Genomic DNA, 24,121 nt, shown 5'->3' with positions numbered 1-24,121 from the left:
CCTGCAGCTCATGGACTTTGTGTTCTCCCGGGAAATGGCGATGTCCACCCCTGCTGGAAGGTTAAGTGAACCTCCGTAAGGGGTTTTCTTTTGGTATCGACGTCTTGGAGCCCACAGACGAAATGATCCTGTAAAGATTTGGGCAGTGTGGCCTTTAACTTACATGTGGCAGTGAGCATCCTTAAACATGCCACAAATTTGCCATTTTATTCTCTTTTTGGGTCTACGAGGTGTGAAAACTGAACCGGCAGACCATTACGGGGGGTTGCGGGTAAAGATGTGCTCGACCATGTCACGAACACACAAAAAACTTGGAGCCTGGCTTTCCGGGTATTTGAGGCTCTTGATGAGTTGATAGGTGGGCCCCCCGACTGCAGGTCTGTTGTTCATCCTCAACAATCTCGTTCGACTGAAAAGAAAATACTGCACCTTCTCTACATACTGAGTCCAGTCATCGGTACCAGCATCGAACTGCTCAGGTTTCCCCGATGTGCGACATCTCACCGTCCAGAGTGGAGGTCTCCGTGGGCCTGGACAAAGTGTGTCAGCAGTATAATGCACAGCAGCTCTGGTAGCTCCTCTTCACCCTCATCGCCGGTGTAGACCACGAATGGGAGAGACAACAGGAAACCACAGTAGGGTAGAAATGAACAACAAGTTTATTACGGTACACACAAAATAATAAAAACTATTAACTCCTCTCCCCAAAGGGCCACCCACTGGACTTGCACCCAGGTCGGGGTTTTTATCCTGAGTAGTTTTCCCTTGTTAAGGGGAAAGCCCGCCCCCAATTACCAGGGGAGTTCATACTCAGCTGTGTAATGGGGAAAACGTATGGAGCACAGTCCTTGGACCACAAAGGGGTCGTAACACATCTGACCCATGTTAAACTTAAATGCTCATGTCAAAAATGTTGTTTAACAAAATGGTAAGCTAGATTACTCCAAGTTTTCTATCTTTCACATTGTTCCAGAAAATCTCACAGGGTCACTAAGCTTGTCTTGGAGCACTGGTCTGCTTGGTCTGCTGTCAGGATGTCACATCCAGGCAGCGGCACTGCTCCCCAATGCCTCCAGGGACGAGGGGATGGAGCCTCAAATAGACCTTAACAGGCCTATGACAAGCTCAGTTGGCTACCTGCCACTGAGGGGTGGGTAACCTTGCAGCCTCTGCACGGCAAACTACAGGGTGAATTATTTTGCAACGTTTGCCATTCTTCAAAATACATGTTTCCAGTATATAGACTTACACACAATATTTTGCCCCATTTTGAATTTACCACATATATGAATTTTAGAACCTAAAGACCACCCCCCTTTATGTCGTATGTTGACATGTCAACAGACTGTTTTATCATGGTGGGCGTCATGACTAAAAGCAATCGAGTTCTTGATGAATGTTCGCATTACGTCACTTCACAAACCTTCGCTTCCAATAGATGTTTCTGGATGTAGATCAGGGATAGGCAGCCATTTTGCTTTTTACTTGTTTCTTCTTCCTATTTTATTGACAAAATGGCCAGTTGTAGGAGTCTTGCTGTAATATCACCCGAGTTAAACATAGATTGGGGACTGAACCGGGACCTTTCTGATCTGTATCACTCAGGATTGTCTCTCAAATCCATTAGCTATTAAGAGAACATATTTTTATATTAAAGAAAAATTGAAAGCAACAATAATGAAATGAATGAAATGAAAATCTCTTATTGTCACAAGTAGGTTTCAAATGAAGTTACTGTGAAAAGCCACATTCCGGTGCCTGTTCGGGGAGGCTGGTACGGGAATCGAACCGTGCTGCTGGCCTGCTTGGTCTGCTTTAAAAGCCAGCGATTTAGCCCAGTGTGCTAAACCAGCCGCTTGTGACTAGTATTACACCCAGGTGGAAAAATGCCATCGTCACCCTGGTTGCCATTTTGATCAAATCTTCGGCTCATAGTGGGTGCCATTTAATCCTTTATAGTAAACCATGTATGAAAAAATATGTTTCTATTTGCTAGTGTATTTTACGTCCAACAAGTTCTCAGGCCCTGAACCTGCACTTTCAGTAGCATGTTCTTCTCTTGCTTAACACAGGCAGCTTGGTAGTTATTTTTCTGCTCTTTGTGAATACATATCAAATCTACATTTAACCTGTTTTCAGAGTATGACATACATACTTTTAGCCAACTGTAAATAAGGTAAAGTATTATTCAGACTTTTAAATAATAATCAAGTATGGTTGTTAATATTGGGCGCGATTCTCCCAAAAAGAGAACAAAGTCCCCAATGAGCCCGTTTAGCCACTCGCGTTGAATTAGGGGCCTGTAAGGAGAATGCGCGGCCAAGCCCGCCCATAACCCTGTTTTGTACAGTGGGGAGCTCCACTTGCCTGAACTCCCCATTGTAGCGAGCGGTATGGGACAATTGGGCGCAGCCAATTTGGCGCGGCCGTTTGGGCGCAGATGACAGAATTTTTTTTAGTTTTTGTGGCTAGTAAATTGTTGCAAGTAAATTGTTGCAAGATTCAGTATCATTCGAAGGAAGGACTTGAAAGCAAGCTTAAAACTGTAAATTAAAAGATGAGCTTTAAAAAGTTTTTAAACTAACTTTATTGTAAATTAAAAACCTTAAATTAGTTCATTTAGTTTAGTTCATTTGGTAATTATGAGCAAGGCTCCTCAAGTACTCGATAGCATCCATGTTTTCAAATTTAAGAACAGTTTCATGTATTCTTTTATCTGCATCTCTATACTTTTTTAGTTTTTGTGGTGGTTCATGGCCGGCTAGTAACCTTTCAAAATATGCATCTCTACCTTTCTGTACTTTACGCAGGCCATCAATTAGTTTCCATATGGTGGGATGATGCATGCCAAGTTCATATTTCAATCGACGGTGGGCTGCCTCCGCATTATTGTTTGTGCGGTCTTCCCAGTTTAATGTTCTCTGATAAAGGTTCCAAATCTCAGGGCGAAATAAAGGTGTTCGTCTACCATTTCCTCGTCTGTTCAGACGACCAACATATGTATCTTCAAACCAGTTGAGTAAATCTTGAAGTTCTTGCGGCAGTTGGGTCGCTAAAGCATCCAGATATTCATCGATTTTGTTCAAAGGTACAACGGCAATGGCAATAATCATTTTAGATTTTAACGCGAAATCTGGATCAGTGTTATACAAACTACGGAACCCTATACTAGCTAGATGTTTTTGCATATTTTGAGCTAAATGAAAAAACATCCTTTTATTTGAACATCAGGGAATATGTCTTTCATAGCACTGTGCGCAGTTTGTTCATAATCACAGACGATTGAACTGGGTTTCAAGTTGGGTTCGATTTCTTTCAATAATGCGAACATTCTCGCATATGTGGTGCGTTGCTTGTTGGGCAAAAGAGCATAAACCGTAGGAGTAACTCCTCCGTGTTTTTTTACCATAATTACATAAATCTGAGAAAAGAGGCTGGGAGCAATACTGAATGTGCCATCTGCAAACCACATATCAGATGTCAATAAGTGCTGTAGCCAGCTGTCTTCCGAAGATTAATATCCGGTCGTGACCTGGTCCGCTATCACAAAGTAAAAAAATTTCTTCCACTCCTGGTTGAGGGACATATATCCTGTAGCATTCTGGCACAATCAATTGTTGTAAATTACTTGGATTTGTGGGGGCGTTCAATACATAATTACGCTTTCTGCTTATCATTCTCCTCAAAGCAGATATATTAGGAATGGCTGGTAGACTAGCTTGGGATATGTCTGTCAAACATTCATTAACAACTACAGTCGGTGCCTCAAGGGTTTCCTGTGCTCTCTTTTTTTATTTTAGTTTTCACGAGTGCAACCTCTACTTGTGCAGCAGAAGCATCATGCGAATGGCTGTTCAACTGCCTCACCACGTTTGCAGCTTTAGTATGGAGACGTGCTTTGCACCGGCTTTTTTGCTCACAATGCCAAAATTTCACTTCGCTGTCACCTTTGCTTGTTTTGTCAAAGACGTAAAGGAATTCGTTATGAACAAATTTTTCTTTACCACGTTTTGTTGATACTTCCTCAGCCATCATATGGGTATGCAAATTGGTTTAGTTAAAAAATATATAAAAAGATGGTGATAGAACGAAACACTTGTGACAGCGGACCCGCACCAGCAGCCAACTCAACTGAGGCTAATTTACAAATAAAGAAATGTTATTATGGCCAAAACGTCCGGTGCCAAAACGTCCGGCGCCAAAACGCCCGCGCCACAACGGCCGCGCCCAAATGGCTGCGCCAAAACGTACCTAACCCTGTAGCGAGGGATCAGGACGTCATCCCCCAGCCCGAACGCAATATGGGAGGACCCCCCACAGCACCCACGCCGGGCAACCCCGGCCTGATCACGCGTGCAAAAAATGCCATCCTGGCAGTGGCCATACCAGCTGGCAGTGCCAGGTTGGCACCCAAGGGCACTGCCAGGGTGTCCAGGTGGCACCAGTAGTGCCAGGCTACTAGCCTGCCAAAAGGGCATGCACCTGGGGCTCTCCGATCCCATGGGAGACCTCCACGAGCGCTGTTCTATCTGGTCCCCATTTGTGGGAACCAGTGCTGAACTGCGCTCGCCCAAGGTCTCTGAGGCGAAAAGGTTGAATCCTAAAGCCTCGGGTGCCTCCATAATCTGCACATTAGAGTAAGGTAACTGCCTCGTTCTAATATACAGATTTGCTAAAATGTGATCCAACCCATTGCATTGAATATCGCGAGGGGTTGCGAGCTAGATCCCGGGAGTGAGGTGTCTGGGTTTTCAATGGCCCCGCTGCGCCATGCCCAGTTGCTTTTCCGGCGTATTGTGGCCGTTGGATCATGGCCATAGTGTCAATTCATACTTGCTGTACTGTGAATTATTTTACCTGAACCAGCTTTCCAGGGTTTAATAATCTTAGACGTTTTGAGTTTAGTATGTACAAATACAAATTTCCATCAAGTGAACCATGGACCACTATTGTGGAGGCATTCAGCTTGTAATATTTTAGAGACTTTTGCGGATAATATTGTTTGACCTTTATAATGTGCTCTTTAGTGTTGATGCATAGCCACCGATGAGGTGGGCCACACCCACCCAGTCAGCATCGAGATTAACCCAAATGTCACCCAAACTTGGAGCCAAGGAGCAGTGTTAATTTCTCTCACATTCGGAGTCTGAACCAAATAGAAAAGCCAAATTCTGCCTAAAAGCGCAATTCAAATGAGATTGGTCAACTGAAAAGGCAGTTAAAATAATGCTACCTGTTGTGGAGTGAACCCGCGCTGAATGATTGTAGAAAATAATGGGGGGGGGGGTTCCAGCCGTTCTCAGGCCATTCCTGTCAGCGGGACCCTCTAGTCCTGCTGACGGCGAACCCCCACCATGAGTTTCATGGGGGCCGGGGGCGTAAATTCGATCGGAAATTACATTAACAGCGGCAGGTTTGGAAGATCCTGCCTCCGACCAACGTTGGGCTACAGCCGACAAACACTTCGAAGGGGCCTGGAAAATGCCCCCCCTCCATGTCATTGATTTAGTGTGACACTAGACATTTGGTATGCCAATCACAAATTGAGACCCACAAAAATTTCCATTCCTAGCTAAGTCACCACATATTATAACAACGCTATTAAAACTTCCAAAGAAATTTGCGTTTGCAATCTGAGAAAATATTCTGTGGAAAGATTTGAGTACGGCTATGAAACACAAGGTAGCCATGGTGGCTTTTGCTTCATAGAATGCATTGCTTTAAGGATAAATAGTTATCCTCCCAGTTTGAAAATTTGCAATGTGACGAACTATTGGCATAGTGTGCCTAGATTTGAATGCTTGGGAAAGGAATTCTGTTTTATGTAATTTTATATTAACATTTTTGAAAAAAGGTTAACTATCTTGAACCATTGCTGGAATGTTGATATTGATGTGTCATTTTTGAATTGTTCATTTTTATGTCTGGTCAATTGCTTTACACAAAGCTGTTTAATATAAATGCTAAATCTATCAATTACGATAATATTGGTTATCTTTGTAATTAACTACAAGCACACTTGTAAAAAAGAAAGCAGCATTTCAGTAGTTAAAAATTCTCAGCAGTGCCATGTCAGTAAATTCAGCCAGATAGCAACTTTTTGTTCGAATAGTCCTCCTGTAAACAGCACATTAGCATTTTAATTTGGCTGGAAACAAAGTAATTGATGTTTTATTAGACTGTCAAAATGAAACCTATTTTCAACCTTGGCCTACAGCATTGTTCAATGAGTTAAGAAATTCTATGACCTGGCTTACATTCCTCCCTCATGGGAGGGAGAGCAAGTGGTGTGTACCTCAATCTCTACAATCCAACCCCAGACTGTTTCTCCGTTTTGGAGTTCTAGTTGATGAAAAGGAGATATTAATGAGTAGAATTTCAGTGCCATCTGGTACTGAATTTTACATTCAGTGCTGCTCTCATTTTGCATCCAGTATTGAAAATGATATGAAATGCTGAGGTCCTCTGAAATTGTTGAGTGATTGAACCTGGAGCTAATACAAACCAAATTATTAGGTGACAATTTTGGGACCTGAAATAAACTATGGATATTGTGGCAGTGAAATTTGAAGCTGTTTCATCTTGCATTTTGTGCTTAGACTACATTAGTAGGATCATTTCCTAATGATTTTCTCACAGTGCTGAGAGGAGTTTGGGACATTTTTTATTTGTTTATACAGCACACATTCAGTATAGTAAAGGAAAAGTAGTTTCCAATAAATGTTTATTTGAAATGATGGATATATACCATGTTCACTGCATTTGCAATAATATGGGGGTTGATAACGAGTGAGTCATTTGCAGGAGTGGAAGTTACGATTTTATCACCTAGATTTGAAGCAGTTTTAGCTTTGAAAGATATTCACCTTGAATCCTAATGAAAGAGAATTGTATGGAGTAAAAGAATAAACATTTCTCTGAAGCTAAACAAAGCTACAATATTCGTGGACAAAGAATGGTGGGAGGCTGGGATCTTGGTCCATGTGGATATTCGGTCAATTGAAATTTTAAAAATGAGACTGATGTTTATTAGCTAAGACATGGATCAAAGGGATTCGACATACAGATCAACAGTGATGGCAGAGTATACTCAAAACGATTGAATAGCTTTGTCCTGATCTTACGAAATATCAAATAGTGCAAGTTGAAAATTTCCTTTCTGGGCATTCCCGATAGTTTTTGTGATTGAGCTGTCTGCTTTGTTAAAGGCATTGGGGAATAAATTGGTTAAAATAATGAGGAATACTTTAACTGAAACTGTGTACATTGGCCTGAGTTTTGTACTCTAATTAATCGTCATCATCACTGTCCTCAAAGAAGGGTGCTTACTGACATCTAATAATCTGTCTGGTGTGGATTTCTCCTTTCCCGATGGCAACTTGAAACTGGCAGCAAGTGGAGGAATCAAGCAGCCAATCATAGACAACAAACCATGTTGCAAAATGCCCTGTTTATCCTTCACTTTTAATTAAATGTTATAGAATGCAACGTAAATTATTCAGACACATGTGGGATTATGATAGAAACTGAAATATCATAAACAACCCTTTAAAAAAAAAAAAAAAAATCTTCCATAATGGACAAATGTGTGGGGAAATATGAGCAAACTTGGGAGCAAACCTGGTGCATATTGGTCTTTGTTAATAGTTCTATTTGTTTGTACCTCTGAACATGTTTTTATTGCAGCCTTTAATTAAAAAAAAAATAGTCTTTCCTCCTTTTCAAGCTGAGAGTTGGAGATGGTTTCTTATTTAACGTAAATATTCTGTTTTGAAGGTGTGGTACTGAAATATTATGAAGTATGCACTTTTAGCCAAATATTCTATTGCTGTTGTGCATCATTAGAAATTGAACTGCTGCTTTTTAAATAGAAGGCGTATATTAATGCTTTCTTGGGCGGCTTGAATTTTAATCTATAATTAAGTAGATAGTTTTAAGTACTAATTATGATTCATCTGACTCATGTGGACAATAAAAACATTAACTACTAAATTGTTTCTTTTACTCCGAGCTACATATTCAATTACCTTAAATGCATGGCTTGATTTGAAAAGAAAGCAGAGCAGTATCGGGCTTCTATAAAATGTTTTTTTCTTGGGCTCTGTTGGTAGCACTCTCCCCTCTGAATCACAAGGTTCCTAGTTCAATTCCCACTCCAGGATTTGAGCACAAAAATCAAGGCTGACATTATAGTGCAGTACTAAACTGTTGGAGGTGCTGTATTTTGGTCGAAATTTTAAACCATCTGCCTGCTTGGGTGTATATGAAAGTTCCTATGATGCTATTTTGAAGAAGAGCGGGGGCGTTACCTATCCCCAGTGTCCTGGTCTCTAATTATCCCTTGGTCACGAAAAATAGATTTAAATGATAAGTAATTAGCTGTAGCCCGCAAAGTACCACAGGCATCACTGAGAGTGACAAATGGTGAAACATAGCTTGAGGGGTGCCACTGCAAGTGTGGGTAAGATGAGGAGGCAGGTCTTCATGAAGTATCACAACTGGTGCAGGTCTTGTCATTATCACATTGCTCTTTGTATGTTTGCTGTCTGCAAATTAGCTGTCTGGTTCCCTACATTACAAGAGTGACTTCACTTCAAAAAGTACTGCATTGGCTCGAAAACACTGACGCATCTAGCAGTTGTGAAAAGCACCATATAAAATGCATGTCTTTTTCTTTCCATTTGTTTCTGTCACTTCAGCAGTTCCACTGTAGTAGCAGTTATTTTGCTATCCCGCATTTCTCAATGTGTCATTTGCCCATGATGGCCAGTTCATTGGTTGATGATTCCTATTGAATTATTTAGAATGTCAGAGTAATGTATTTCATTGAAATTGCCACCACATGCAAATGTACTTTATTTTTTTCATTGAAGCTGTGAAGCAAATGGCTCCTTCCTATTTGCACAGAATTATTGTTATCCTTTGGAAGGAAATCACCTAGGTACACTGTTCTCTTATTTTAAAAAAAGAATCATGCCATGCATGGCTAGTTCATCTCTTTACACTGTCTGCTTGATTGTAAATAAAACCTTATTCTTGGCCAACAGTATTTTCTTTGACAGAGTCATCCAGATGCAAAACATTAGTTCCCTTCTCTCTCCACAGATACTGTCGGACCTGCTGAGATTGTCCAGCATTTTCTGTTTTTATCTTAATGGTTTCTTGTTATCAATCTTAATGGTGACCATAACACAATTGCAATCGATGTTAGATTTGAGAGAGAAAGGCGAGTCACAAATCAAGATTTTAAATTTAAATAAGGCATTCAGCTTACAGAAAAAGACTTGGAGGCACTGGAGAAAGTGCAGAAATGATTCACATACCTGCTGGGAAAATCTGAACAGGCTGAGATAACTGATTAAGCTCCTCAAAGTTATGAAATAGTTTGATAGGGAATTCAGGCGAAACTTCCTTACCCAGAGAGCGCTGAAAGTATGGGATGTACTCTCAGAAGGAGTAATCGAGGTCAATAGCATACATATGCATTTAAGGGAACAATTAGATGGGTATAAGAGGAAGAAACGAATAGAAGAATTTGCTGGTAGAATTAGATGGAGGGTGAGAGGAAGTGCATGTGGAGCACAAACACCAGCAGAGACCCATTTTGGTTGAATCGTCCGTTACTGCGCTGTAGATTATGCAATTCCAATTAATGGCTGACTTTGAAGAGCTGTGAGACACTTTAGACACAGCAAAAACTGTTTATGCTTAAAACTGCAGATGAATAGTGGAAGGTATTCAAAGAAGTATTTGTACACGATCTGTACAAATCTTTAAAAGGTGAGACGTCTACTTGTACAATTAAACAACCTTGATCAACAAAAGAGATGGGACCATTACTGGACCCTCTCTGACATCAGGTGAACTACGTGCTGTGGCCAGAGCCTGGCAGGAGCCTGGAGGTGGCCTTGCAGCGGCAAACTGCTGGGGGGGGGATGCACTTTGACGCACATACCCCTCACTCCCCAGATCCTGGTAGCTCCTGGACAACGATGCCTTGATAGCTGTGGCCAATCCTTATTTTTCACTTTGCTGATCTTGCAATACCTCTATAAGATAGAATATGTAAATGAACAAGTAACCCGGAGGTGAAGCTGCATGTGACCAGCAGCTAGTCATGTGTCGAGGAATTGAAGCTGTGCTTTGTGTGAGCAATGGCTGATGAATCCATAGAGTAGATCTGAATGCGAAGCCATCTTGTACTGTATCTTCAAATAAACTGAACCTGCATATAGTATACCAGTCCTATGTGACAGATTAGTAAGTTTGTGTAGGCGAGGAAACACAACAGAACCTCAGAGAGCACCTCCCTTTTGAGGCAGCCTTGTGCTCCCCAACCTGGATCAGCAACACCCACTTCTCCCTGTGGCACTGCTAACTGTACACAGCCTGTAATTGGGCCTTGGATGGCAGACTGGAAGATGATGCTTTGGTTGGCCACCACCTCCTGTAACATGGAGCCACAAGATGTACTTCTGGGTCCTGACCGTTGAAATTTTTCGAGGGCTATAAAATTCCACGCAGAAACAACAAAGTCTATTTCTTGCTGTATTTTGTACATAGCATTTAAAAACCAACTATGTGTTTCTTAGACCGTGAATTCAGCCATAATCTTCTGTAGAAGATTGAAGCAGTTATCAAGCTTCAGGCATAAATTACTGCGACTCTTCCAACAAAGATCCTCTGTGTTGAATTGCATAGCTGAAAGTTAAATGATACTGGAAAATAATCCATTAACGTCGTACGATCTGGACATTGTTTTGCACCATAAATACTTCATGGCTGTTTAGAGGCTCACATCTTTGCAATATAAATGATCTCTTCACACTTGTGTTGACAGTATGGAATCTTATGTACAGTCTGTGTCTGAACGAATCATAGAGGTCATTAAATTTTCTATTTAAACTGAAATTGGTACAAGGAAATTAATAATTTTATTTGCCATTTGCTAATGATTTTAAGAATCTTTTTGTTATTTTGAAGTGTTCAGATGTCAGGTGTGCAAAATAAAGCTTAGTGTAACTCAGCAGATATAATGCTAAAAATATGCTTAAAATTAAGAAACTTTCTGACCCCATATGGTAATGCATTAGTTGTTAATTTGAAAAAAGCAAGTAACTTGCTAGGAGAGCAACTGGATGATTAACAATGCGTCACCATAAACTCGTGTCTTTTTATGAACTAACACATTTACCTGTGTGCATATTAGGATTTACACTTCATTTCCCTGAAGTAAATATTGAAATTTTATTTCATTTACCAGAATGAATGAGTCATGTATTGTTTATGATAAGTGTTGAAGGTTATCATCTGTATGGAAAGGCTGTAGCTTACTGAAATCGCAATCACATTTTTTGCAGTAATTTTCACTGAATTAAAATATATAAGCTTGAAAAATGTTTGAATCTAGTTTTTTGGGGGGCTCGATTAAAGCCTCAATTCTAGTCGTGGGGAGAGGGTTGCAGAAGGATTTTGTGAGAGGCACAAGGAAAGAATCAAAAAATGTGTACATGACATGGTCATCTTTCCTCTTCAATCCTCTTGCTGTTATTTATACCTAACAGGAAAGCCACAATTAATTTTCCACTCTGAGTTACGGGAATAGGGTGGAAGCGAGGGCTTAAATGGGTCAGTACAGACTCGATGGGCCGAATGGCCTCCTTCTGCACTGTATGTTCCAAGTTATGTTCTATGAGTTAAAATTGTAATTGGGGTCCAGTTCCATCAACAGACTCTGACCTAAATATTTAACAAAGGACAGCACTATCTTCAGGTTGATGGTAGATATGCTTGCTGCCTGCTCACTACAGCACGGTAAAATTAAAGATTTGTGTTAGGAACATAGGAACAGGAGTAGGCACATTTGGCCCAGTCTGCTCCACCATTGTTAGACCATGAATGATCATCTACCTCAACGCTATTTTCCTGCGCTATACCCATATCCCTTGATGCCATAGGTTTCCATATATTTGTCTTCAACATGCTCGTGATTGAGCTTCCATTGTCCTCTGGCGTGGAGAATTCTAAAGATTCATCACTCTGAGTGAAGAGATTCCTCTTCGATTGGCCTGCCTCCTATTCTCAGACTGTGCCCCCTGGTTCCAGCCTTTCCAGCCAGGGGACACATCCTATCTACATCTGTCTCACGCCTGTAAGAACTTTGTACGTTTCAATGAATTCCCATCTCGTTCTTCTAAACTGTAGATCATACAGGCCCAGTTTCCTCCAGTCTGCCATCATAGGACTGTCCTGCCATCCCAGGGCTTAGTATAGTGACGCTCTTGCACTCCCACATTGGCAAACACATCCTTTGATAAGGAGACCAAAACAGTACACACTACTGCAGGTAATATTCCAGCGTTCAATGTGGGTCAACAGCTGGTAAGAATTTAAGAAATCGGAACCAGACTAGGCCGTTTTCTGTCCAGCGTGCCTTGACATTCAGTAAGATCAGGGTCAAACTTGTGTACCAACTCCAGTTCCCTATCTTTTGCACATATTCCTTGATTCTTTTAGTGCCCAAGAATCTTGAATACATGAAATAACTGAGTTTCCACAGCTTTGTAGAGTAGAGAATTCCAACGGTGCTCAACACTCTTGTGAATAAATTTTTCCTTGTCTGTCCTAAATTACTGACCCCTTATCCTAAGGTCATGATCCTTAATTTTAGATTTATCTGCCAGGGTAAACAGCCCCTCAACATCGATCTTGAAAAGCTCTAAGAATTAAATTTTTAATTACCCACCAGCCCAGTTTCTGCAAGGCAGATGCTGAGAAAATCACCTCTATGGTAATGCATTTTACAATATGGATTCTAAACCACTGAAAAATAAGTCATGTGCATATATAGTCACTAAACTGGGCTTCATACAGGTTGTGTCAAGTACATTGAAAATTGCATTCTGTTCTTTACACAACTATAGATTAAATAAATACAATTGAAAGATATTTCTATCTATCTGTATGATTGTTTCTGATACGTTTTCACTTTATAAAAGAACTGACCAGATGCGTAAACATTTGAGAACTGCTTAGCCTGCTTTGTGAGCACTGGTGCCTGACTTTAGTGGAAGAATGCTTGCTGACAAGGGTAGTTTCTCCAGTATATTAACAGAATCTATATCAATAAACTGTGTGAATAACCTGTGGAAGCAGCATTACTGCAATAACTGAAGCAGTTGAAGAATGCGCATTGTAATCATCTCGAAGCATTCCGAAATGAGTAAAACAAATACTGCCTTGTCAGTATTGCCTGCATAAAACAAATAATCTTGTGCATTATAGCTCTCCATGTGTCTTTGATTTTCGTTGATTGACAGCTCTGTTCCCAGCATTTTTTGATCACTTGCACTTTACAATATCTTCAGTTGATTTTGTGAAATCCAACCTTCGGCTGACTCTGGAGCATCACAACTGGAACCTACATATAAACTTCAAAAACATTTAGAATCTAAAAGTCAAGTAGATTTCCAAACTGTCAGAAATAAGCTTGGAAAGTGGCATTTCTTCTGCTTTATGTACTTTAAGGATTCTATTTTTAACTTGTTGCCCAAGTGGAGAGCTGACATTAATACAAAAGCAAATCACTGCGGCTGCTGGAATCTGAAACAAACACAGAAAATACTGGACAATCTCCGCAGGTCTGACAGTACCTGTGGAGAGAGAAGGGAGCTAACGTTTCGAGTCTGGATGACTTTGTCAAAGCTGGAGAGAACGGGAAGTAGGATTAGATACTGTTGGGGATGGGAGTGGGTGTGGGGCAATGGGGCTGGATAGAGGGCCAGCAACAGATAGAGATTGACAAAGATGTTGTGGACAGAAAGACAAAGGGAATGTAAATGGAGAAGAGCCAACATTGTTGATCCTCTGCTTGTTACAGAAGCTACTCAATTCTGATTTCCATTGAGTTGGATAGAAATTAAAATCCTGTGGTTTCTATGAAGGATTGCAGATCCGCAGGTCCATTTATACCTGGGTCCAAGTTGAAAATCTACTTCTAGGTCTCCTGCCATGTCTTGTAGCTTCTGCGTATAACTTAACTGTAAATAACTCTGTCATCTTTGCTTTAGCTTGATGGCTTTTGTTGACATTATGGTATTTACTTCCTGATGAGAACAAATTTATGAAGCAAAGTAACTTTTCAAAAATCTTAATTTTCTAAATGGGAGTGATGACATCATGTGGCTGTACAACTATTTGGTTAGAAAAGGTCCCCAGAGTTGTTAAGGTGCTGATACCCCTATAGCTGAAAACGTAATCGGGTGGCTAACCACTTGAGAGATGCAGCCTAATTAGAAAACATGTCTTAGAATTGTGCTGATTATTTTTTTTTAAAAGGTATAGTTGAACTGCCTAGTCAGTTAGTGGCTAAATTTAGTATTTTGCCTAAATGAGCAAGCTTTCAAATGCCCATCCATCCTTGGCTGCTTGCCTGGACTGCGGCTTTTCTCCAGTTGGTCCTTTCAAGGTCCTCAGTCCCAAATGCTGCACCTATCAGATGATCCTTTTATTAGTGATTTTACTTTTTTTTAATGAGGCGGGTATTTTCTGCCCACAGACAAAAAGCCACTCGGAATTGCTTCTCCGTTCTCAAAAAAAAAAATCTATTATTTCCACAGGACAGGTGCAGGTGCCTGAAGAAGAAATTGAGCAAAACGGCCAAAACAGGAGCAAAGGCAGCCACAAAACAATGTGCATGAATGGCACAGAGGCAGGACAGTTTAACAGCAAGGTCAAAAATGAACGGAGGTCAAGCTCTTCTTCCAATCCATCCCGCAAAGCCTCCACCAGTAGCAGCAAAATTCGGAAACTCTCTGCATGTAAACAGCAATGACCCATCTATAAACTGTGTGGTATGTACTGGAGCTTCCATTAAATTATATTTGAACTGGACTCTAAGTGCACACTTTAATGTGACAGTCCAATTGTGTATATAAGTTTGTGAAGGAATAGAGACTCTTCATTGATTCATAGCAATCGGAATAGGGCCAGTCATTAGTCTCTGTGAGATATGACTATATTAGCGAATATGACTTTCTTTACTGTCACTTCATAGTGTGACAGATTGGTTTAAACTACACTTTTCCAGTTCAAACATAATAAAAAATTGGGTAAAATTGAACTGTAGTTGAATGGAAACCCAACAAGAAGTCACCAGATGCCATATTCTTATTGCAGTATATTGCAATATGATATCAGGACATTAAAGCTTCCCAAAAACATACTCAGTCACTCATATTTTGCGCTGGGTGATTGTCATTTGTAACCACCCCACCTCCCTTTTTTGCAATTTCCTATAATTTCGACCTGTTGTACCTTTATAACCGGCTTGTGCAAAAATAGCACCCTTAGTGTCGAAAGAGCTGGAATGATTTATCAAAGCATATGAGGTTGGTGGTCCTTCAAAGCTCCTGATAGCAATTAGCTAGTCTGATGTTGAGCTGCTTTTTATCGCAAGATTTTTGACATGAAGGAATAGATTTTAACTTTCACCCTTGGGTGGAAAGCTGCTGGTTGAGGATCGACCCACCTGATCTCCTTTCTGTTGAAGTCCGTGCAAAGGAAAATCCCAGCAGTGTGTATAACAGGGGGCCAATCTGCTACCGTCAGATTTCTGCTAGACGTGAAAGTTAAAATCTATCCCAATCTCTCTCACAAGTGTCAAGTGCTCTCTTGAGAGTTGGTCCTGTCTCATAATACTTTAAGCCTGCTTCAGCATCAGATTATTTCTGAGGGAATGAGCTGCAGCGATGCTCAATGCATAGCTTCCAGGAGTAGTTTTCTACATGCAAGTTGAGACTGACTATGTTGGCCTTTCCTGTTCCTGAAGGCATTGCATCAACTATCCAGAAGACTAATGGAGTACGTTATACACGTGGTTGGTAGATTTGATTGTCTAATTGTTTTGGGACTTGAAGCATGTAACTATAGCATTTTGCTGGGGACTACTCTACACTGCCATGTTACATTGTTATTGTCCTCTTGAATTCTAATTTTGTGCAAAAGGATTGTAATTTTAAAATTGGAACCTGTTAAAGGAGCAGTACATTGCATCTTTTATAACATTAAATTATTACTTACTCTCCTCCCACTTACTGTGTTATTTGTCTGAGTTATTGTGATTAGCACTTTCCCAATCCAGTCTACAGTTCTCCAAGGAAGAACTTTCATTCTTCTCTACTTGCAGCTGATTATAAATGTACAGCTGCAATTCCCACTTTCCAACCAAATCAATAGTGCTGGTGCTACCTGAACGAAATAACTTCTAATGTTTCATTATTGCTTTCATGTATGTAGGTGCACTTGACTGCTAGCAGTAGAATAATAACTATCTATTCTGCCTCTAACCAGCTTTGTCCCAGGACGTGCTGCTCCTTGAAGTTGGCAAATAAAAGTTTTTTTTAATGATTCCTTTTGTATGTTTAAAAACTGTATAGCAAACCACAGTTTTGGTAGATTGTTGGTGATTGAAAGTTCACAGCTGCTTCAAAATCCATATTTGAAGACTTGAAATTAAATGGAACATATTTGTAAATGAATACTTTTTGTTTTCGTATAATTTCATACAGAAATGCCATTGTATTTTATTTTTCTTTATATTTATTAACCATAGTGGAACAAATGTGTTTATATTGTGCTTCCTGAACAGTTGTCACAGATGCTGATTAGTGTACAAAAAAAAATAAACGTTAACTTTTCCCCCCAACTTTGCTACTGTGCTGTGACAACAGTATCGTGCATGTTCTGATAGCTAAAATCCCCAAAGTACTACTGACTCTAATTTTGTAGAAATCTTGGGTAACATTTTAAATAATCAATTTTTCTTAGTATTTTTGTTGTTGCAGGTGTTGTATTAAATTGAATAAAAATGTTTGAAAGCACCCTTTGCATTCAAAAGCAGCCACTGTTGTAAACGTTTAGTGTGTGTATCTGTGGAGTGAATTGAAAATTTATAGATGTAAATAAATTCTGGCGCTTATGGCCCTACAACAAAGTATGTCCTCTTCACCCAACTTTTTATAGTGTAAACGATGTTATGGGTCTTTGCATCTCTCTATATAGGCTTTTCTGGGAAAAATAATCCGTTAAGTTATTTATCGTCCTTTCTAAAAATTTTAGTATCTGTTCATGGGGATCATCAACAGAGCTGTGTCGAATTTTGGGTTTTTTAAAATCACTTTTTTTTCTTTCTTGAATCAACCATGAAGTTATTGGCTTATTACTTAGCACTGCTTGTCAATGCATCCCAGTCTAGAACATCTATTGGCTGTTTTACATAAACAACCCAAAGGCCTTCCAAAACTCTTAAATTATTGACAAGTTTCTTGGATATTAACAGTGAAATGTAAGGAAAAAAATCCAGTTTAGCTTTGTTTATCCCTTCAAAAATAGCTGATGTGATGCATCTCTCCTTCAAGCTAGCACAATTCTGGGTATTGTAAATAGGTTTGAATGTTGCTTTTCTATCAACGAAGTAACACCAATATGTTCCGAAAATTATCTTCAAGTTTAATGCAGTGCTTGTGTCAAAACAATTTTTCAATTTTAAAAGTTATAACTTGAGTAAAAACGAATATAGTTTACTTTTCGAAACAAGACATTGCTTAGTGACACCTGTAGTACAGTTCCAATCTAATTTTAAGTTTGTTAAGACGTAAGGTTGGATGGAACTGCCTCAATAAATAGGCATTTGTATTTGAGGAGAGAAAGTACTAAATATGAAGTGCTGAATGCAGATTTCCTGATGAACAAGATTTAAAAACTGCACTCGAGTTCTTAACCCGGAGACTAAACGAGACTCCACTGTGTCACAAGTAACGATTGCTGCAACAAAAGTTAATTTTAGTTTTAAAGTTGTAATTTATTGAGATGAAACTTATTTAGTCCTGTGCATTAAATTATCCAATAAAGTGAGTTAGAGGTTTGTTTAAACTCTTGTCAGCTGTGTATAGAGAACTTCTAAAAAGCCAGTACTTTGCAAAAAAGTTATATTGAATTCGAGAAAATCAGCCTCTACAAATGTGTAGTTGCTAATTATTAATACAGAAGTATTAATACGCCTGTATTAATATGTGGATGGCATATAACACTGCTGCCTCTCAGCGCCAGGGCCCCGAACCAAGTGCAATTCCTGCCTTGGGCCACTGTTTGTGCAGAGTCTGCACTTTCTCCCCATGTCTACGTGGGTTTCCTCCGGATGCTCCGGTTTCCCACAATCCAAAGAATTGCAGGTTAGGTGGATTGTCCATGCTAAATTGCCCCTTAGTGTCCAAAGCTGTGTAGGTTAGATGGGGCTGTGGGGATAATAACCTTTCTATTGTCACAAGTAGGCTTGCATTAACACTGCAATGAAGTTACCGTGAAAAGTGCCCAGCCGCCATGGTCCGGCGCCTGTTCGGGTGCACTGATGGAGTTGGGGGGAGTGGGCCGAGGTAGGATGCTCTTTCAGAAAGCTGGTGCAAACCCGATGGGCCATTTGGCCTCGTTCTGAACTGTAGGGATTGAATGAAATCTATGAAGTATGTTCCCTTGTTAATTATCAGTTGCATTTTATCATTCTGCACTGTAATTATCTTTAGTCGTTCCATATTCAGTTTTGTAACTAACTTTGTGAATGCAAAAGAATGTTTATCTTGCCAAACAATGGGTGCCAGATGAATATAGATTAGTGAGATGGAAACTTACAAAAGTTTATCGTAGCATGGTAATTTCCAAAAGAAATTATAGTTAGATTTGATCAAACAACAGTAATAAATTAAATCATACCCTTGCCCGAACCTGTCCTGCTATTGCAGTGGGTTGATGTGTATTTCATTAAAATAAGTTACAACCCTTTATGTTATTATTATACAGAGAGAATGCGGTGTGTATTTCAGGGCTTTACTTTACAAAATAAAAAAAGTACAGAATAGCAAGAAAGCTTTTGAAATGGATTACAAAGAGAATATAGATGGTAACTGTTAAAGGCAGTATCAACTTGAAAATACATAAATTGTGTTGGCTGTAAGAAAGAGATTTGGGTGCATTGCTCTTGAGAGTAGTATTTTCCGTTCCTCTAAATAATCCGTTATCCAAATTTGCCAGTAATAACAAATTGCAAGGAATTGTAAAGAAGCTGGGAAGAGAAGACTAGTTACAGAGAGGAATCTGTTTGTGTCCTTGTGCTTAAAGCAATAAAAACTTTTAAAAGTTTTAGGCAGCACGGTGGCGCAGTGGATTAGCCCTGCGGCGTCACGGCGCCGAGGTCCCAGGTTCAATCCCGGCTCTGGGTCACTGTCCGTGTGGAGTTTGCACATTCTCCCCGTGTTTGCGTGGGTTTCGCCCCCACAACCCAAAAAGATGTGCAGTTTAGGTGGATTGGCCACGCTAAATTGCCCCTTAATTGGAAAAAATGAATGGGTAATCTAAATTTTAAAAAAAGTTTAAGAGTGCAATGTGTGAGTTTTGTGGGTGAGGTAGGTTCACGCACAATATTGTTCAAACTTGTGCAGCAGATTGCACAGACTTGATTTGTCCTGGACGTAAACTGCGTTCGAAATTCCTTGAGATTTTGCCTGATAGATTCAAGAGTACCTACAAATATGTTCTGTGGCACATTGGCAAATGTGCAATGGACGCTTTGCCTGCTGATGATAAAAGTAAACCATGTAAAGCACAGTACACCGTCATTGGAACGCTTAAATCAACTGAGCATCCTCTGGTCTTTGTATCGCCCCTGCAGTCTGCTGTCACAATGTCTTTCAGGGCGTGGACTTTCCACTGTCTTGTAGCTGCCAGGGGGAGGCCTTGCTATCTTTCTCTGCAGATGCAGAAGGGCTTCCAGCACCTGCCTCACATTCCAGAGACAAATCTCCTTTACTTTCAAACACGCCATTTTGGTCTAATCACATGAGGAAAGTCATCGATACCAGTGATGAACAACTGGCACAAAGGAGCTTGAGAACTTGATCACCAGCAGATATTTAAAATATAATGATCACGAAATGGACAAGCTTCATTTACATTCTTTGCTCATTTAATGAACTGCAGCCTCACCTATCAGTCTCAAACTGATTGCCGGTTTCCTCTAGGTCGCAGGTAGTACTTATGATCCATGGCATATTGCAAGCGTGTGTACCTGCTGCACCTGTCTGTTCAAGTGGTCACGAAAGATTCTAGGGCACCACTTGAAAGAAGTGAGGTATTGTAGTGTTGCGGCCAAGATTCCTCCCTCCATTAGCACCAGCAAAATGAGTGTTTAACCATTTATGTCATTTGTTTGCTTAATGTTGTGTGCAAAAATGATGGCAATTTTTGCCTACATTTCAAAATAATTAATTGACACGCTTTCTATCTTAGTTACTTCAAAGTGTGTACAAGAGATTTACCAGAATGGTTCCAGGGATATGAAGGATGTTGGCTACAAGATTAGGTTGGGGAAGCTGAGGCTGTTCTTTCTGGGGAAAAGGAAATTAAGGGAGATTTGATAGAGGTGCACAAAGTTATGATAGGTGTGACAACATAGATACGGAAGATATAGATACCCCATGAACTATTTTGGGGAATATGGAATCTCCCAATAAGGAGGCGGGGCAATCATTAACCTTTAACATACAGTGCAGAAGGAGGCCATTTATTTGGCCCATCGAGTCTGCACCGACCTACTTAAGCCCTCACTTCCACCCTATCCCCGTAACCCAATAACCTCTCCTAACCTTATTTTGGTCACTAAGGGCAATATTATGGCCAATCCACCTAACCTGCACATCTTTGGACTGTGGGAGGAAACCGGAGCACCCGGAGGAAACCCAGGCAGACACGGGGAGGATGTGCAGACTCCGCACAGACAGTGACCCAGCGGGGAATCGAACCTGGGACCCTGGCGCTGTGAAGCCACAGTGCTATCCACTTGTGCTAACGTGCTGCCCCTTTCTGCTGTATCAATAAAACTGACCAGTCTGGTACCGGCTGGAGAGAGAACCAGGAGTGAACTACTGGTTCTGTGTAAATATTGTAAATAAAAGTTACTTTCTGTTTGACTCAACAAACTCGTGCTGGTTTCTTCGTAGTCCTCAAAAAGAAGATTGGATGGACTGTTGAATGAGGCCCTACATCCTAGGGTGTTCAGGGAAGTGGAGATAGTGAATCCGTTGGCTTTAATATTCCACAATTCCCTGGACACGGGAAAGGTTCCAGTGGATTAGAAAAATGCTAATATAACATCATTATTCAAAAAGGGAGGGACGCAATTACAGCCCAGTTAGTTTAACATTTGTGTTGGGAAATTGTTAGAATCTATTATTAAAGAAATATTATCAAGACATTTGGAAAGTCAAAACGCAACCCATTAGAGTCAGCACGGTTTTATAAAGGGCAAATCATGTTTGACCAATTTGCTAGAGTTCTTCGAAGATGTAACAAGCCAAGTCAATAATGGGGATCCTGTAGATGTAGTATATCTGGACTTCGGAATGCATTTGATAAAGTGCCACACAGAAGGTTAATTCACACGGTAAGATCACATGGGGTTATGGGTAGTTTATTAGCTTGGATAGGAGACTGGTTGACACAGAAGACAGAGGATAAATGGATCTTTTTCTGGATGGCAAGATGTAACTAGTGGAGTATCACAGAGTTCAGTCCTTGGGTCCCAACTATTTACAATATAGCAATGACTTGGATACAGGGATAGAAGGTTCTATCGCCAATTTGCAGATGACACTAAAATAGATGGAACAATAAGTGACAATGAGAAAATAACCTTACAAATGGATATCGATAGGTTAGAAGAGTGGGATTAGTGTGAGGCCATCCATTTTGGAAAAAATGGAAATGCAACTTATTATCTAAATGGGGAGAGACTTTCTTTTGTTAATTTTCAAATTAATGGGCAATTTACCCTGGCCTATCCACCTATCCTGCGCATCTCTGGGTTGTGGGGGTGGGACCAAGCAGACACTGGAAGAATGTGCAAAGTCCACACAGACAGTGACCCAGTACCGGGATCGAACCCAAGTCCTCGGCACTGAGGCAGCAGTGCTAACCACTGCCACCGTGCCACCTGGGGGAGATTTTTGAGTGCTCCGGTGCAAAGGGATTTGGGTGTCCTCATGCATGAGCCGCAGAAAAGTAGCATGCAGGTTCAGCAGGTAATAAAGAAAGTGAATGGAATGTTGGCATTTATAACTAAAGGAATAGAGTATAACGGTGAGGAAGTGTTGTTGCAACTGTACAAGGCATTGGTGAGGCCACACCTGGAGTATTGTGCACAGTTTTGGTCCCATTGTTTGAGGAAAGATGTTGTGGCATTGGAGGCAGTTCAGAGGAGGTTCACTAGATTGAATCCACAGATTGGGGGGGGGGGGGGGGGGGGGGGTTGTATGAAGAGCGATTGAGCAGTTTAGGGCTATGCTCTCCAGAGTTTAGAAGAATGAGGGGAGATCAAATTGAGGTAGAAGCGATGAAGATATGGACAAAGTAGACATGGACTGAATGCTTCTTCTTGAGGGGCATTCTAGAATTAGAGGTCATGGTATCAGGATAAGGGAAAGCAAATTTATAACCGAGATGAGGAAAAACTACTTCCCCCAAAGGTTGTGAATGTGTGGAATTCGCTACCCAGAGTGCAGTGGATGCTGGGACAGTGAGTAAATTTAAGGAGGAGTTAGACAGATTTTTACTTAGTAATAGGTTGAAGGGTTACGGAGAACGGGCAGGACGGTGGAGTTGAGGCCAGGATGGGATCATAAATGATCATATTGAATGGTGGAGCAGGCTCGATGAGCTAAATGGCCTAAATCTTTTTATTAATACATTTAGAGTATCCATTTCATTTTTCCCAATTAAGGGGCAATTTAGTGTGCCTAATCCACCTACACTGCACATATTTTGGGTTGTGGGGCGAAACCCACGCAGAGACGGGGACAATGTGCAAACTCCACACGGACAGTGACCCAGAGCTGGGATCGAACCTGGGACCTCGGCGCAGTGAGGCAGCAGGGCTAATCCACTGTGCCAACATGCTGCCCCCTAAATGGCCTAATTCTGCTCCTGTATCATATGGTCTTAAATAAACCTGTAGGGCCATGGGAATAGAGCGGTGGAATAAAACTGACTGGATTGTCCGACAGGGAGCCAGCATTGACTCCGATGGGCCAAATGGCCTCTCCCTGCGTGGTAAAAAACTCTGACCATGAAGTTCCTTGAAACATGCGGCATTAATGCAATGACTTTCTTCTGTCAGTTAATTCTATCCTTAAATTCCTGATGAATGCCTCAACAACTCTGCGTAATATTTTGTTAGGAGATAGCAGAATTCAAGAGTGAGTCATTTATGGTCTGACATATTCTGTGTGCTCTGGAAGGTTCAAGGCCTCCTAGCATTCACTGTAAAGGTCTTGTACTTTCAGTTGAATAGTCATTTGGTAGTTTGATTTGTTATGAAAACTTTTTGCATCTTTTAACTGCCCTTAATGAAATGAAAATCGCTTATTGTCACGAGTAGGCTTCAATGAAGTTACTGTGAAAAGCCCCTAGTCGCCACACTCCGGCGCCTGTCCGGGGAGGCTGGTACGTGCCTCCTGGCTTTCTCCTAACAAAATCAGCACCAGTTAGACTTGTAGCATGTGAAACAATCCCCAAGACCATTTCCAAATCTTTTTACAGTTTACTCTTTAAGGTCAAGTTGTATCTACCGGTATGTCAAGATTAGAAACAAGTGGTTCTGAGGTGGAAAATAAGGAAATGGAACAATTTTCCCCCTTGTGACAGTATAAAGTGATATGGCAGGAGTTTGATGCATTTTGGTTCTCCAATCTATTCTAAAAATTAACCTGTTTTTTCCAGAATAATACTGATGCCGCCACCATAACTTAAATTGTCTAATATGAAGACAGAGAATTTTGCGAGATATTTGGTAATGAATTCAGTTTGAATCTCTGAGCTACAAATGCTTGCTTGGTGATTTTTATCTTGCTAGTTTCCTTGGTTTGTGAAATTTCCTTTCATTCATGATTTTAAGAAATTCAAAGGCCATCCATCTGCATTTCTTCACTTTTAGTAATTTTGGTACATGGTGATAATCCATCAAAACGTGTAAGAAAGCAAGGCAAAATGATGGCTTTCTGCTATCACCGATTAAATC

At 40.6% G+C, this 24,121-nt stretch overlaps 1 protein-coding gene across 3 annotated transcripts in view; it reads left to right on the top strand.

The window, feature by feature from the left end:
* The window catches only part of stk11 (serine/threonine kinase 11), a 150,641-nt gene that overhangs the window by 84,152 nt on the left and 42,368 nt on the right, over positions 1 to 24,121 (top strand). The window contains exon 9 of one of the 3 annotated variants that reach the window (XM_038778214.1): positions 14,619 to 14,852. The exons of 1 other annotated variant lie outside the window; for it this stretch is intronic. In XM_038778214.1, coding sequence (XP_038634142.1) covers positions 14,619 to 14,833 — 215 coding nt within the window. In that variant the 3' untranslated portion in view covers positions 14,834 to 14,852. Of the gene's footprint in view, positions 1 to 14,618; positions 16,881 to 24,121 lie in introns of those variants that run through there. One more of the 3 variants, XM_038778215.1, reaches the window with a different exon arrangement.

Source organism: Scyliorhinus canicula, chromosome 18 (assembly GCF_902713615.1).
Source record: "Scyliorhinus canicula chromosome 18, sScyCan1.1, whole genome shotgun sequence".
Classification (NCBI taxonomy): domain Eukaryota; kingdom Metazoa; phylum Chordata; class Chondrichthyes; order Carcharhiniformes; family Scyliorhinidae; genus Scyliorhinus; species Scyliorhinus canicula.
The sequence above is the reverse complement of the archived record's forward strand: the minus strand, read 5'-3'. Positions and strand labels throughout refer to the sequence as shown.